At 42.7% G+C, this 14,613-nt stretch overlaps 1 protein-coding gene across 1 annotated transcript in view; it reads right to left on the bottom strand.

Annotated features, from left to right (window-relative positions):
• The window catches only part of DCT (dopachrome tautomerase), a 33,598-nt gene that overhangs the window by 13,834 nt on the left and 5,151 nt on the right, over positions 1 to 14,613 (bottom strand). Inside the window, exons 2-6 of the mRNA XM_029938420.1 lie at positions 10,280 to 10,579; positions 8,159 to 8,259; positions 7,859 to 8,025; positions 5,449 to 5,628; positions 3,651 to 3,786 (exon numbers count right to left, since the gene is read on the bottom strand). Coding sequence (XP_029794280.1) covers positions 3,651 to 3,786; positions 5,449 to 5,628; positions 7,859 to 8,025; positions 8,159 to 8,259; positions 10,280 to 10,579 — 884 coding nt within the window. The remainder of the gene's footprint in view (positions 1 to 3,650; positions 3,787 to 5,448; positions 5,629 to 7,858; positions 8,026 to 8,158; positions 8,260 to 10,279; positions 10,580 to 14,613) is intronic.

The raw sequence follows: 14,613 nt of genomic DNA, 5'->3' as shown, positions 1-14,613 counted from the left end.
TGCCAGGTAACAGAGTCAAATGAATATCAAAAGAAGCACCCAGACTTGCCTCTGCAATGCTGGGGAGAGGGAGCTAGCGCTGAATACCCAAAATAAGGTTTTGATCTTTTGTGCACCTTGGCCAAATCTACGTCTGGCGCAGCAAGACAGTCGCCAAAATTATTTGTTCAGGAAATGGCAATCTCCAGCCTCCAGATGCAAATCTTGTTTTTTTCCGTACTCCCTGGAGAGCGAATATCCTTGCCTGAGGCAGTCAGAAAACTTGGCGGCTCCCGACAACAAAGATGATCGAACATCTAGTATCTTTGAACTACATGTAAGTCACAGCATTAGAACTCCTCATCCATATGGGCTCCCAGCTAGAGCAGGAAGAGAAATCGACCAAAGAGATAGTCTTACAGAGAAGGGACATGAATTCCTTAGAGCAGGAGTTGGCAAACTAAAGCCTATGGGCCCAGCAGAGCTCACCACCTGTTTTTTAAATAAAGTTTTATCAGAACACCACACTCGCTCGTTCATGTGCTGTCAATGGCTGCTTTCACGCTACAGTGGCAAAAGTGAGTAGTTTGATAATTTGGCCTGGAAAGCCTAAAACATGAGCTCTTGGGCCATTCACAGAAAAGTGAATGAAGCGCTCAGTACTTAACAGGCATTATCCAAAGGAGATAAGAGGTAACAATCCCTGAAACTTAGGACGTTGCAGAGCAAATTACCAGCATCGTCCTTATTTCCTTTCCTAGGGGAGAAAGGTCGTGTGGAGGTGTACAATCCTTAATTAGCCAGAAGATTCTGCTGTTCTACTCCTAACATTTTGAAGTACTGGATAAGAAGCGGTGTGACATTTTCCCTCATGAATAGGAACTGCGTGTATGAATTATGTTGTTGACAATGTATGCTTTATAAAAAGTTATCTAAAGAAAAACATCTTTAAATACAGATCTCTGTTGTAACTACTCACCCCTGCCACCGTAGCATGAAAGCAGCCATAGGCAGTACATTCTAGATAAATAGATGGGAAGATATTTAGCAGAGAAGGGAGACACCAGAACTCCCTGGCATGGGCTGATGGTTGAGACGATAGCCAGAAAAAGGATGTGAAATATCAAGTCAGAACTCACGAACAAGGCAGACATCCCACAGAAAAGAAGACATGGAGACCTCAGCCGGAAGCCCCCACCTTGCTGGAGGTTGGGACTAAGAGTCCGCATTTCTGACGACCCCTCGTGTTTCCCTACATACAAATATGAGGGAAGAAACACTTTTTAGGAAGAAGAAACAGCTCCATCCACGGCTCCGTATTTGGATCGGCTATAACTCGCCCTTGCCAGGAGCTCATCCATCTGGGAGTCCAGGAAGCTCTCTAGACCTTCACACTGCCATGCAGGCATGGAGCACTGTGAGCTAACCCTTCACTCTCCTTCTTCATATCTCCTTTTTTTGTACCTTGGGTGGAGTAAAAATAATAAATCACCTTTGAAATACCTCTGACTTTGTGCGTGTCAGCAAAATTGCTTTAGGGCGCAACTGTCTGCCGTGGAGAACAAGATAAGAAACCTTAATTAAGATTTAGAAGGTCAAAGCCAACATACAGTTCTCTAATTCTTTCCTCGCGACGACCATAAAATACATTGTTATTTTATGATAACTTGTGTATTGTACTTGGCAGTTTCTAAAGCAGCTTCATATTATTCTAATCTATTAAGTGTCGCATTAATGAGCACACATCCTCCTCCAACACCAAATACAGCCCTGTGACCCGCACTTTGCAGTGGGAAACAGAGGCTCTGTACAACTCAGTGAGACTCTCAAGATTGCACAATTCGGGACTAAATTAAACTTATTTCACTTACAATCCATTGTTCTTTTGACTATGCCATGCGGCCTCCCAGGGATCCAGAAAAACAAACTGCTCTAAACTGATGGTTTCAGGATACACTGTGATATGGACTGGATTATGGCTCAGATTTGTATGTTGAAGCACTAACCCCCAATGTGACTGTATTCAGAGATGGGCCCTAGAAACAGGAAATAAGGTCATATGCGTGGGGCCCTGAGGTGGCGGGACTGGTGTTCCTATAAGAAGAAACACTAAAGAGCTCACTGCCTCTCTTTCCACTTAGCATCCCATTGTCAAGTTTCTTTCTGTTTTTCCTTTTGTTTTCAAGTCAGACAAACATATCAACGGAGTTGATTACACCATGAATTTTAAAGAACTATGAGGTTCCTCCATGATCAACAGAAGCTTTCTGTGCCCACTGTATATCCCCTCGGAGATACGAAGCCAGTTAATAAATGAAGGCGTTTGTCGTTTATTCTGTCCAGGACCCCTTTTCCTCTCTCCGCCCCACTACTGGCTACCACAAACTTTCTTTCTTGCACGGAGCTCCCTAAAGTGGTGTGTGCAGTGTTCACACACTTGCCCTGACAGCTCATTGGTGGAAAGCGGAGAGGGGTGAACATGGGATCTTGGTCTGGCCAATCAGAATACCTAATTCCCGTTGCCACACTGATTGGGTTCAGGGAGGGCAGGTTATCCAGGTCTGGCACGTTACTATGGTAAACGTGGCTGCTTCCTACCCCTGTGGTAAACTGGGAGCATGCACATTTGTGGCTACCAACAGCTAACCCAGCTACCCTGTGGGAAGAGACTGTTCATGAAGACAGAGACAGGGAGCTAGCTGACATTGTCTGAGCTCCCAGATTCAGCCATACCTGAAGGCGGCAGCATTTCTCAGTTTCCCAGTTATTTAAGTCAAAGCATTATTTTTTTATTCTAAATCAATGAGTAGAATCTCTTCATTTGCAAACCAAAAAGAAATGACTGACTATACGGTTAAGTTTGCAAACTGACCCAAACTGTTCAACAGTGCCAGGTTCCCTCACATATCAGTGGCCTCCTACAATTTGGGGTAGGTAGTGGCCAAAGGGTCCTCGCCATCTCAAATAAACCTGTTACTAGGTGGCCTGCAGCCACGAAAGCAGGTGAAGACCAGCTTCTGGTGCACCTACAAGCATTGATTCACAAGCAGACTCAGAGGGACTTAAAGAACCTATTCCTGTACTCTGAGGGAAGCCCACACTCTTCTTTTGACAAGTGTCTTTCATGGAAGATTCTGTCCAAAGTGGACACAATGATGTGCTGCTCATTCACAGGCAAAATGCTTCGTGAAACAAGGGACCCAGGACCAAACACCAGGACTTCGTGTGCTGCTCCAAAGTGGCCAAGTGACTGGGCTCCACGCAAGGGTCATGGTGGTGCCACTGTTCATCTGTGACCCCACTCATTTTATCATTGAAAAATTACTTCCATTATACTAATTTATTAGATAAGTTTTGCTAGGTTGTGATATAATTTATAATATTCTGCTAACTTATGAATCCACCTCTGGACTATAAACTCCTATGTGGGGTCATTCCAAAGCTAGTTAGCTCTAAAGCATGGGTTTCTGAAAAGGGGACTTTGGATGCCATCTAACCGCCATCTAACCACCTTTCTGGTGTAGAATAAAATGAATTTACATATGAAGACGTCCCATTGTTCACACAGAGAAAAAAAAAACCACACACCAAACCTTAATCTTTCTGAAAAGCAAATAAACCCAACATATCATCTAGGAAATTTCCCATCTCTTCTGAGTCTTTGAACATACCACAAAAATGGGATCGTTGGCAGCGGAGTGAGGCAAAGCGTTTGTCCCATTCAAGAAGGAATGAACCAAGTTATGCAGGCTCAGCACTTGCGAGTCCAGGGTTCCATTTGCTTTATCAAACCCTTCCAGGGCATTCCTGAGGAAAATCAATATGTCAGCAACAAGAGCCAACGATGGATAAAGGTCTCTTTTTATTGTTTCCAACCTAAATAATAGTCTTCTAACTTGAGATAGGGTAGGGAAAGGGGAAGTTTCTGTCACAGCTAATTAACTACAAATTAGTCCCAACCTTTACTAACGATCTCCCATAAGGGAAGGGAACTCTTGATCAATGTTACTACTGCACCGCTCCATGGGATTCTACCTCCTTTCTGTGTACTGTACGGCCAAGGTTTTACCTTCATACCTGTCTCCCATGCCAGACTATGAACTCTTAGAGGACACAGACTGTGTCATCTTCTGATTTTTATTGCCAAGGCTTAATACCATGCCCCGCGCATGGCCCATGATCAGAAATATTTTTTGAATTAATACATAATCTTATATTCTCATTCCTCAACTAAACAGACCTGTGGCTTGTGTGTGAGAAATAAGTATGGATATAAATAAGACTTTAAACAATGATGAATAGGGTTTCAAAAGGCATGGTAGATAGATTCATGTGATCAGTTATATTCTGCATTCTAAACGTATCTTCCAAATTATTCTTACCCATGTCATTTTCCCCTCCTCACTTTTAGGAAATTCAAATTGTCTTCATCCTAACTCAGGGATCCTCAGATTTAAGTGTGTATGGGAATCACTGGAGGAAAATCACATATTTCGTGCCCCACACTCAGAGTTTCTGATTCAGTAGGTGTGAGCTGGGTCTTCACAATCTGTCTTTCTAACCAGCTCCCAAGTGATGTCCATTATGGTGGTCTAGGCACCACACTTGATAACCACTCCCTTAACTCAAATCTATAAAGATTACACTCCATTTCAACAGCATTTTTACTACAGTAAAAAACCAATGCATATTCCTTTTCAAACAATTTTAAATGTCAGCCTTTAATGACCTTGGGCATTACTCTGAGGTCTGTGTGTAATGCTAGCACAGACTCTGAGCTCTCTGCACTTAGCACAGCCTCTGTGTTTACATTCAGTTTACCCCATCCTGGCCCCAAATAACCCATCTGCTGTATAATTTACACACAGTTAGAGAGAATCTGCTTTGGAAGACCATGAATCTATCCACCATGCCTTTTGGAGCTCCATTCATCTTTGTTTAAAACCTTATTTATAGCTGTACTTACTTCTTACAATTCTTAAAGTCTTTTTAGAGGGAGAGAATTATTAGTTGGCCTTTAAATTTCAAATATTGTAATGTCATTGCTGTGCTGTAATTTGAGTTGCATTTAGTCAGTAAAGCTCCTCTGAGGTTTCAGACTTCAATATTAAGGTCTATGGCTGATAAATTTAAAAGAAACGAAAAAGAAAGAGCATGAGCAAATATTTTTTAGTACTATATTTAATTAAGTACCCTGGTTCTAAAGATGGTGCTTATATAGGTGCCATAATTAGAAATAGGAAATGGTTTTGAATAGCTAAGCTAGAAGATATTAAAACCACACTATCCATTAGAGTGGGTGGATGATGAGTCTCTTAACAGTGGTCCCTTGTTATCCCTGCTCATCAAGCCCTTACTTAGCTGTGTAAATGGCTCCCAACACTGGATTTTCCTTCCAGTTCACTGCAACCACAGGCATGAAAATCTAAAATCTTATAAACTGCCAGTCTAACAGCTCAGAGCACCAACCTGAAGCTGAAGGTAGAGTTCTGGAAGAAAGGGGGATTGTCAAACTTCTTGAGAGACAGACATTCTTGTACATCTTTTAAAGTTGGCAGTTTCTCACTGTTTCTTCCCACCTGATTTCTTCTTAACAAGCCTTCGGAAGTTCCATTACACAGGGTGACCCGGCGATTATAATCATCCAGGCTAAGGGTTGTAAGGAGAGTAAAAATAGTATATATTAATTTGTGGTGACTATCATAACTTTGAGCCAAGCAAACCAATCACTTAGTCATAATAGAATCTTATTATAGTTACCTTGCAAGGGTCAAACATATGTGGTAAAAGTACCCTGCAAACTACCTGCAAAAGTAATCATGGATTAAGGAGTTTCAAAAGACTAGGTGCACAAAATATGCATATATATGAAGATACAGTACCATTCCATTGGAAAGTAAGAAAGTTTGTAAGGCAAGATGGCAACTCCTAGGAGGTGTATTTGATGAGTAACTGAAGAGAGAACAGGTGGCCTGTTTTATACCCAGCTAAGCTAGTGTTGGCACAAGTGGCTATGTAAGGCTAGGAGAACATTTTAGGCAAACTGAAGACAAATAAAGGGCACCAGAGTAAAAAGAGATGAAGCGAGCTAGAGGAGAGATGTTAAGGGAAAAGTAGCATTAGAAAATGTTCCAAGATGGCAGGATAACTATGTGGTAAACACAGAAACTGAGAAGTTTCCACACCCATAAAGGATTACACTTACAAGCTTGTTGTGGCCTGGAATACCACCAGTAGAGCATTATTTCATTGCCGTGGATAAAATATCAAAGATGTTTCCTTGTGGGTTTTAATGGGTAAGGGGATAGTCCTGGCTATGTGAGAATAGAATCGTCACACTTGAGGATGAAAGAGACTAGTACCTAAACAAGGCAGAAAGGCCTCCAAGGCAGCATTTTCCAAGCGTGTCCCAGAGACACGGTTCATGAAGTAGGTGTGCTGGAGTCAGGTGAGCTTAGGCTCCCTCTAAGAATACCCTTCCATAGGAAAGCCTCAAAGATACTCTAAAATTTAAAAGCCTTTGTAACTCAGCATTCCTTAAATGTGTTTGGTCATAGGAATCTCTTTTCATGTACCATCTATTAATTCCCCAGTTCCTATGAGAAACGGGGCTTTATGGGATTATGGTATCACGTTAAAAAGCACTCCTTACTTCCCTACACATTGTAAAGCACTATCCAGAGGGCTGCAGGAAAAGCTCAGGTGGAGGAGACAAGATTCCTGCCAGGTTGGCCTGCACCCCTGCAGACACGCGCACACCCAGACCCGGGGCATTGACCAGGAAGTTCAATGCCATGGAGCAGGAGAAAGACACAGGGCAAGTGAGCTAGAGCGGTCAGGTTAAAAACAGGAGGATTGGAAGGAAACAGATAAAGAAAGGAAGGCAGAAGAGCCTCGTGGGAAATCTGTTCCTGAGATGTGTGCCAGGAAAAAGAAACCGGGCTAAGGAATCACTGAGGACAGGATTCTCCATGGGCTGTAGGCTGCTCATCTACCTGTGTGTCTTCTAGTATTTCAGAGCTTGTTCTGCCCTCCTCCATCCCTGGTGCCTCTCAGCTCACCACTGCCTGATGATCCAGCAATACTAGACTGCTTCCAGAGACTTCTATGGCTTCATACATGATGTTCCTTCCACCCAGGACACTCTCACCACCCTTCCCTACATCTGCCCAAGGTTTGTGCCTCTGCCCCTTACAGGATTCCCCTGACTCTCTCCCTGGCTGTCCACTTACATCTATTATGATACTTTTCACACTGTATTGTAATTTGTTTACACACAATCTGTCTTTGTAAACATAAACCATATTCAAATGGGAAGCTCTATTTTATTCGTCCTTGTATTGCCAGTACTATTAACACTGCTTGGAATATAATCAGTGCTTAAGAAACTACTTCTAATTTTAAAACAATTGATCTATGGACACCTGGGTGGCTCAGTTGGCTGAGTATCTGAGTCTTGATTTTGCCTTGGGTCATGGTCTCACAGTTCGTGGGATTGAACCCCACATCCAGCTTTGCACTGACAGTGTGGAACCTGCTTGGGGTTCCATCTCTCCCTCTCTTCCCCTCTCCTGCTAGTGCTCTCTCCCTTTCTCTCACTCTCAAAATAAATAAACATTAAAAAAAAAGAAAACAGTTGATCTAGAAATGATAACCAAAACACATTCATTTCACAACTGTGATTTCCATACTTGCATTTATTTTTTATTAAGGGGCTTAGAATTTTTAAACATCCCACCTCCTTCGGGAAAATAATTTCCAGCAACACGGAAACAGAACTCAACACACATTAGAAACAGAAATATAACGTGCCCCTCCAGCTCTCAGACGTAAGAAAATGTAGTGTCTGTGTTTCCGTTGCAGGTGCAGGTGCCATTACCTGTCACAGACAACTTCCCAGCTGGAGAATCTAGAGTTCCGACTAATCAGAGTTGGATCATCTTGTCTCGCTGCCCCAAAGAGCTCGTCTGTGCACACGTCACACTCGTTCCTTCCAGTGGCAAAGTTCCAGTAGGGCAAAGCGAAGGACTCATCGCCAAGAAGTTGCTAAAAGCAAAGGGCGAGCCTGGTTATTTAGCTCATAATATCAAATACAACAAGAAAGCATATAAAGCAGAGACTGCCATGGGTCTTGACCAAATGCAAAATCAAAAGCACCTGGTGCATTGTTTTGACCAACCTGGAGATCCCTTTCCAGCCACAGCAAATGGTACCGGTGCCAGGTAACGAAGGCGGGCCCTTGGTGGGAGAAGTCTATGGCCTTGTATGGGCGCCCTGGTCCTAAAGCAATTGGGAAACAGAGTAAAGATCATGGAATAGAATTTTTTCACATGACAAACCTTACCCGAGTGGGATGGGTCCACAGAGCCGGTAAGTCCACACTGTTTTAACTGAAAAAAAAAAAAAAACTTTTGTTGGGTTTGTCATTTATCTCTCTGAAGGCAACAACAGCAACAACAAAACAATTTCAGAAGCAACCAGCACTTTTAGGATAAATTCTCCTTCATCTCTTGAAAGTTTGATTGTCAACAGAGATCCAGAGAAATTCAGGTCACTCTCAGCTTTGAGAGCCGCTGACATCTATTTAATTTTTAAGCAACATTTCATTAAGATGAAATAAGAGTAAGAGGAAGCCCTCAATGAAATATATTTTCAAAAGACATTTTCCAACCTGTTCCTTACAAATGCACACATTCAAAAGGAAGGGATTCATTAATAATAAAGTAACTCCAACTACATTTAGTCCTAATTCAGGCATTTATGAAACCAGAAAGAACTTTCAGTTCTTTTGGGTTTTGCCTCAGCCATTGATCAGTTAAAACCACTAGCTGACAGGCACGGTCGCCAAGACTAGAAGAGAGAGAAATACATCCAAACCAATCTGGCTCGCCTCTGGAACTGCCAATTTTAGTGAAAAGCTTTGGGCAATTTAATGACCTCCTTCCTGCCTGTTCATCCTTCTTCCTCTTTCATAACAGCTTTTGATGGTTATGTAGAAACTTTAGCTAACTTTAGTTCTTTCTCAAAGTACCTGTAATAACTTCAGAAAGCTGCACAGGCACAAATATAAATTTAATTCCTAGATCCAACCAGAAATTATAGTCTTCTTTCCCTCTAGAGAGATTACCCTCTCATAAAGCAAAAATTCCTCGGAGCGATGACAGGAAAACTATACAGGTTTATAGCCAGAAGAGCCTCCTTATCTATCGATAAAGAAAGACAGATGCTCACCTCCGAGGCGAGATTTTTAAAGGACTCGCACTGAGGAACGGCTGTCACGGGTGATGGCTACATAGTCCTTTTTAAATGTTTTAATTCAGAACACAGTTTAATATTCCCAAAACAAACTAATGACGCAACATCAAGTGATAGTCGTAAACACAAAGACAGGCAATTCCAATGGGAATCTGACTATTCAGAGTGAACGTGATGTCTTCACGTACCCTGACCCTAACCAGGGAACCCCCAAAGGAAGAAGTGATAGGTGCAGCCACTGTCAGAACTGCACCAAGCAGAACTGGGAACGGATTCACGTCCCCCCAGAACGTACTGATGTCTGCGGCATCCGCTGACTGCAACATATCTGAGGGCACAGCTGGACCTAGTAGATTAATGAAGTTCCCAACAACCCCCCATTTAAGTCTCACGCAGGCCCTGATTTTTAGGATCTAGAGGGCAGGGCACCATTTTCCAAAGCATCCTTAATAACTGTGGATCGAAGGGCTGATTCAGAAGGAACTCTACATTGCTGGCTCCTTAACAACAGAACTCCAGAAATGCCTGGGGATGCCAGCAACAGCGCAGCATGTCATGGGCCCCATAAATGATGACGATCCGAAAGTCTAAAGACGAACACAAGCGAGTTTCATGAAACGCGCTTTCTCCACACACACTCTTAACTCTGCACACAGAAGCGTCACGTGCTTTAGCGTATGTTCAGTTAATTCTTCTAATTTGAAAGAAAAGGTCAGAGAGGGCTTCCACGGCCAGACTTAGGAATGTTTTCTTCTGGAATCAAAAGGAATTTGCCTTCTCCGCTTCACCAACTCCTGCCTTTGAGGACTAATGGCTTCGCAGAGGAGAGTTTAGACTTTGAACCCAAAATGCAAACTCCAGGAGAAAACATTTTCGAATGTCAGCCAACGTACTGGTTGAAACTGCTCCATCCAATGACTTTCATAAGCCTAACCCTTCCCTGAGGTTGTTCTCTTGTTAATTAACCTACCTGAAATTACTTCCCGCCCATCCACCCCCAGCCCCAAACCTATAATAATATACCTTAGCTAAGGGAAAAACCCACCTAATAATGTATCTCTAACAGAGTAATAGTGGAGCCACACAAAGAAATCATAAATGCTGCAGTTGGCGATCTGGGGCTGGGTCCCGTTGGGCCCCAGGAGGCCAAGCCAGTGCTGCGTGGTGATCACGTAGTCAGGGTGCGTGGTGTTCTTCGCCAGGTCTAAGGCGTCCAAGAACAGCTCCCTCTCCTGCAGGGTCAAGGAGTGGATATTCTTCCGAACAACCAGGGGTTTCCTCTCATTGCAAGTGGGGCCGGTCCAGCCAAACCTGCAGAATCCACAGTGGTAGCCATAAAAACGTCCTGGTTTATTTTTAAAAGAAAAAAGGAGAGACAGAAGAGGAAGTCAGTTTATGTAACACAGAAGACAGTTCTGAATTTGAACACTGGGGTAGTAAGGAGGAGAAGCTGAAGGTGTTCACAAGAAGGCAAAGAAAACCAATTTCCTTCCCTTCTTCTCTTGAAATGTTGGTATCTCCAAGTGAACTGAGTACTAGAGAGTTCTGTAGAAATACCCCCAGCAGGAGCACATGGGTGGCTCAGTCAGTTAAGCCTCTGACTCTTGGTTTCATCTCAGGTCATGATCTCACGGTCTGTGAGTTCAAGCCCTGAGTGGGGCTCTGCACCCTGACATCATGGAGCCTGGTTGGGATTCTGTCTCTTCCTCTTGCCATCTCACGTACCTGCTCATGTTCGCTCTCTCTCTTTCTCAAAATAAACAAACAAAAAGAATTATTCCCAGCAAAGAAACAGAATATGAAACGCATCCCATGCTGTTATGAGTGGACTGTGTCCCTTCAAAATCCATATGTTGAAGTCCTCACCCCGCCCCCCACCTTCCTCAGTGATGGCTGTATTTGGAGCTAGAGTCTCCAAAGAGGTAATTAAGTTAAAATGAGGTCATTAGGCGGCCCCTAGTCCAACACGACTAGTGTCCTTATAAGAAGAAGAAATTGGGACAGCAATAGTTACAGAGAGAAGACCATATGAAGACACAGGGAGAGGTCAGCCAGGTAAAAAACAGGAGAGAGACCTCAGAAGAATGTAACACTCACAACAGCTGGGACTCTGGGACTCCAGGCTGTGGGAGAAGGAGTTTGTTTGTCACCCAGTCCGTGGCACTCTGTCACCGCAGCCCTAGCGACCTAATACACATGTGCCACCTTCCTAGCTGTCCTGCCTCTCACGACCCAGGCAGGCCTCCCCCCAGCCCATGCCCCACCCCCACCCCCACCCCCACCCCCACCCCCAGGCTGCACAGCTGCCTTGGACACCCCGCCTGGCCTGTGCACTGATTTAGAGAAGGAAGGGAATATACACCAAGCTCAGGGCAGAACCCAAATAAATAAGCTGGTTTCCAGGAATTTAGGTGAAATCTAACATTAACAAAGCTGGTTGATTTCACTAAGGAGACGGAGTTAAGACAAAATCAATGGAGGCTGGCAGGTCATAAAGGTGAATTAGCTGCCGCGCTGTGGCAAAGCGCAAATCACTGTAGGGCTCCTCGTCCAGGGCACCCAGGGCACGAATGTCTCTGCTTTATCCACCCAGGGAATGAGGACCGGTCACACGAACCAGTACTCCAGTACTCGTCGTAGGAACTAAAGAGCTTTCTGATTAGCATCTACTGTTGAAATTATTTCAGTTTGTCCTTGACTTTGCCCTTTTTAGTCTCGATTATTGCTTTTTGTGTGACAGGCACCTCATTCCCTAGGTGGTGATAAAATAGAGTGTAAACATTTAAATATTTCCGGAGTAAAACGTTGAAGCAAAAGGGGATGGTAAGGCTCATCTCCCGGGCATTAGAGGGGTTAGATAAAGCATTAGGTGGGAGACCAACTCCTCCCCCTCCTCCCCCTCCTCCTCTTTCCTCCTCCCCCTCCTCCTCTTCCTTCTCCTCCTTCCCCGGCCCCTCCTCTCCTCCTTACTCCCCCTCTTCCCAGACCTTTTTCGTCATGTCCTCATGTCCGCAGCACTTTCCCCTCACCATCTCCTTAAATTCCTCTTTGCCTGATTATCTACTACCGGTTTCAGCCTCCCCGTGGGCGGTCTACAAGGTCACCCTTGACTCATCTGTCAGGGTCAGAGGTTCCTGCACTGAGCTCCCCTGGTACTGAATCTTCCTCTTTCATTGCATTTATCACAGTTATGGACTTGCTTCAGAGATAGGCCCTGAAAAGACAATTATCCTGCTGTCTAAGCTTGTGGTTGGCCTCATACAAAATGACTATTTTTTGAATAAATAAGAGAAATATAAAGCCAAATTATCACAATGTACACTTTAAAACTCGTACACTTTTGGGCGCCTGGGTGGCTCAGTTAGTTGAGCGTCTAGCTCTTGATTTCAGCTCAAGTCATGATTCCAGGGTTGTGGGATCGAGTCCTGTGTTGGGCTCCATGGTCGGTGCAAAGTCTGCTTAAGATGCTCACCCAGCCCCTCTATCTCTCTCTTTTTGTCTCTCTACCCCTCTCCTCAGCTCACACTCTCTCTCTCTCAATAAAATAAAATAAAATAAAATAAAATAAAATAAAATAGTACACTTTTATTTGTAGTCATACCTCAATAAAGCTGAGACCAACTTTTCTTTTGAAAAGCAATTAAAAACAAAGATGTATAAAGCATGTAGTAAATAATCCAATACACATAGGCCTAGTAAATAATTTTAATGAACTGTAAGTATCAAAACAGAGGTAAGTAAAAAATACTATAATCATAGTAGAGAGAGGATTATTTGAATTTCTAAAGAAAAAGAAAATTTTACAATAGCATGAAACAAAATGATTCGCATTTGTGCCGTATAAAAAAAAATGAACAGGCCTCCTTTTCGATTAACCCAATGGATTTTTTTTAAATGTTTATTTATTTTTGAGAGGCAGAGAGTGCAAGTAGGGGAGGGGAGAGAGAGCCAGGGACAGAGCATCCAAAGTGAGAACAGTGGCCTGAGCCAAAGTCTGACACTTAACCAACTGAACCATCCAGATGCCCCTACCCAGTGGGTTTTTTGATTGGTTAAAGAAAATGTCATTAAAAACATCATAAGTAAGAAAAATTTTTTAAGGTAATTTATTTTGGGTTCTCTGTTTCTTGTGACATACAAAATATCCTGTCTTTCCTCACTTAGCTCAGTTATCTGTATTTTCCTATGTCTTAACACTGTATGAGAACATAAGTAAAAAAAATACTGAAAGGAAAAAATTTTACTAGTCCCAAGACTGAAACATATTTTTCAATAGTTTCAATTAAACATTAAACTCTACATTGATGACCTGAGTGAAGCTCTTAAATATACATTATTTATAAATATTTATTGAGCAACTAATATAGTCCCAGATGCTAAACAACATTCTCCAGTGTTATTTTCCCCCAGGGTACCTACTAAAGTTATAGATCTGTTTCAAAACACCTTTGATTAAAATGTATCATCTCTCTGGCAAAGCTCACAGAAATAGAGTATTTTTTGAGGAGTGAATGAAAAAAAAATGCATCCAAAGAATACCAAATACCCAACTTTCCAGCTGTTTCCCTAGAGGCAGATGATTGGAGATGAATACGTAGTCACAGCTTTACAAGAGGTGAGTCTCTCCTTTGAAGTGCTAAGGAATGGCATACCTACATTCTCTAATAATCAATTCAATACATTTCTACATGTAAATGCATAAGTTGGTCTTTGAGTTTTATTGAAATTGAGTAATTCATAACTTATGCCATGAGTTTTAATATTCCTACACTTCCTTTACCACAATTATTTTTGATTACTAGAAACAAAATTATCAATAACTAATTATCTCCCCCATTTTTTTATTCAACAAATAATTTATTAACACCTACTACCAAAAGGGCAGGCAGAACTCAGCATGCCTTTCTCTGTGCTCCCAACTCGGTATGTTCAGAGAAGTAACTGTGCTTTGTAACTTTGGACTTAACTTCTGCAAACCTGTCATTGGGGTAAGAGCTCTACCTCAGAGAGTTCTTATGGAAAACAAGCATGTTAATATATTAAGCACTTAGCACAGTGTCTGGCACATAGAGTGAGGTTTTTTCTTTTATAGTTTATTGTCATGTTGGTTTCCATATAGCACGCAGTGCTCATCCCCACAAATGCCCTCCTCCATGCCCATCACCCTCCTTCCCCTCACCCCACCCCCATCAGCCCTGTTTGTTCTCAGTGGTACGTAGTAAGTTTTATATTAGGTGTCATTATTACTAGATACCACTTAACAAGCAGTACTGTAAATATTTGTTTTCATGTCTGTCTTCCTTATCCACTATACTGTGGACAGCTTAAAAATTGTGTTGGTTTTCTTCCATCTTTGTACCTGAAGGGCCTTACATAACT

Source organism: Suricata suricatta, chromosome 4 (genome assembly GCF_006229205.1).
Source record: "Suricata suricatta isolate VVHF042 chromosome 4, meerkat_22Aug2017_6uvM2_HiC, whole genome shotgun sequence".
Classification (NCBI taxonomy): Eukaryota; Metazoa; Chordata; class Mammalia; order Carnivora; family Herpestidae; genus Suricata; species Suricata suricatta.
The sequence above is the reverse complement of the archived record's forward strand: the minus strand, read 5'-3'. Positions and strand labels throughout refer to the sequence as shown.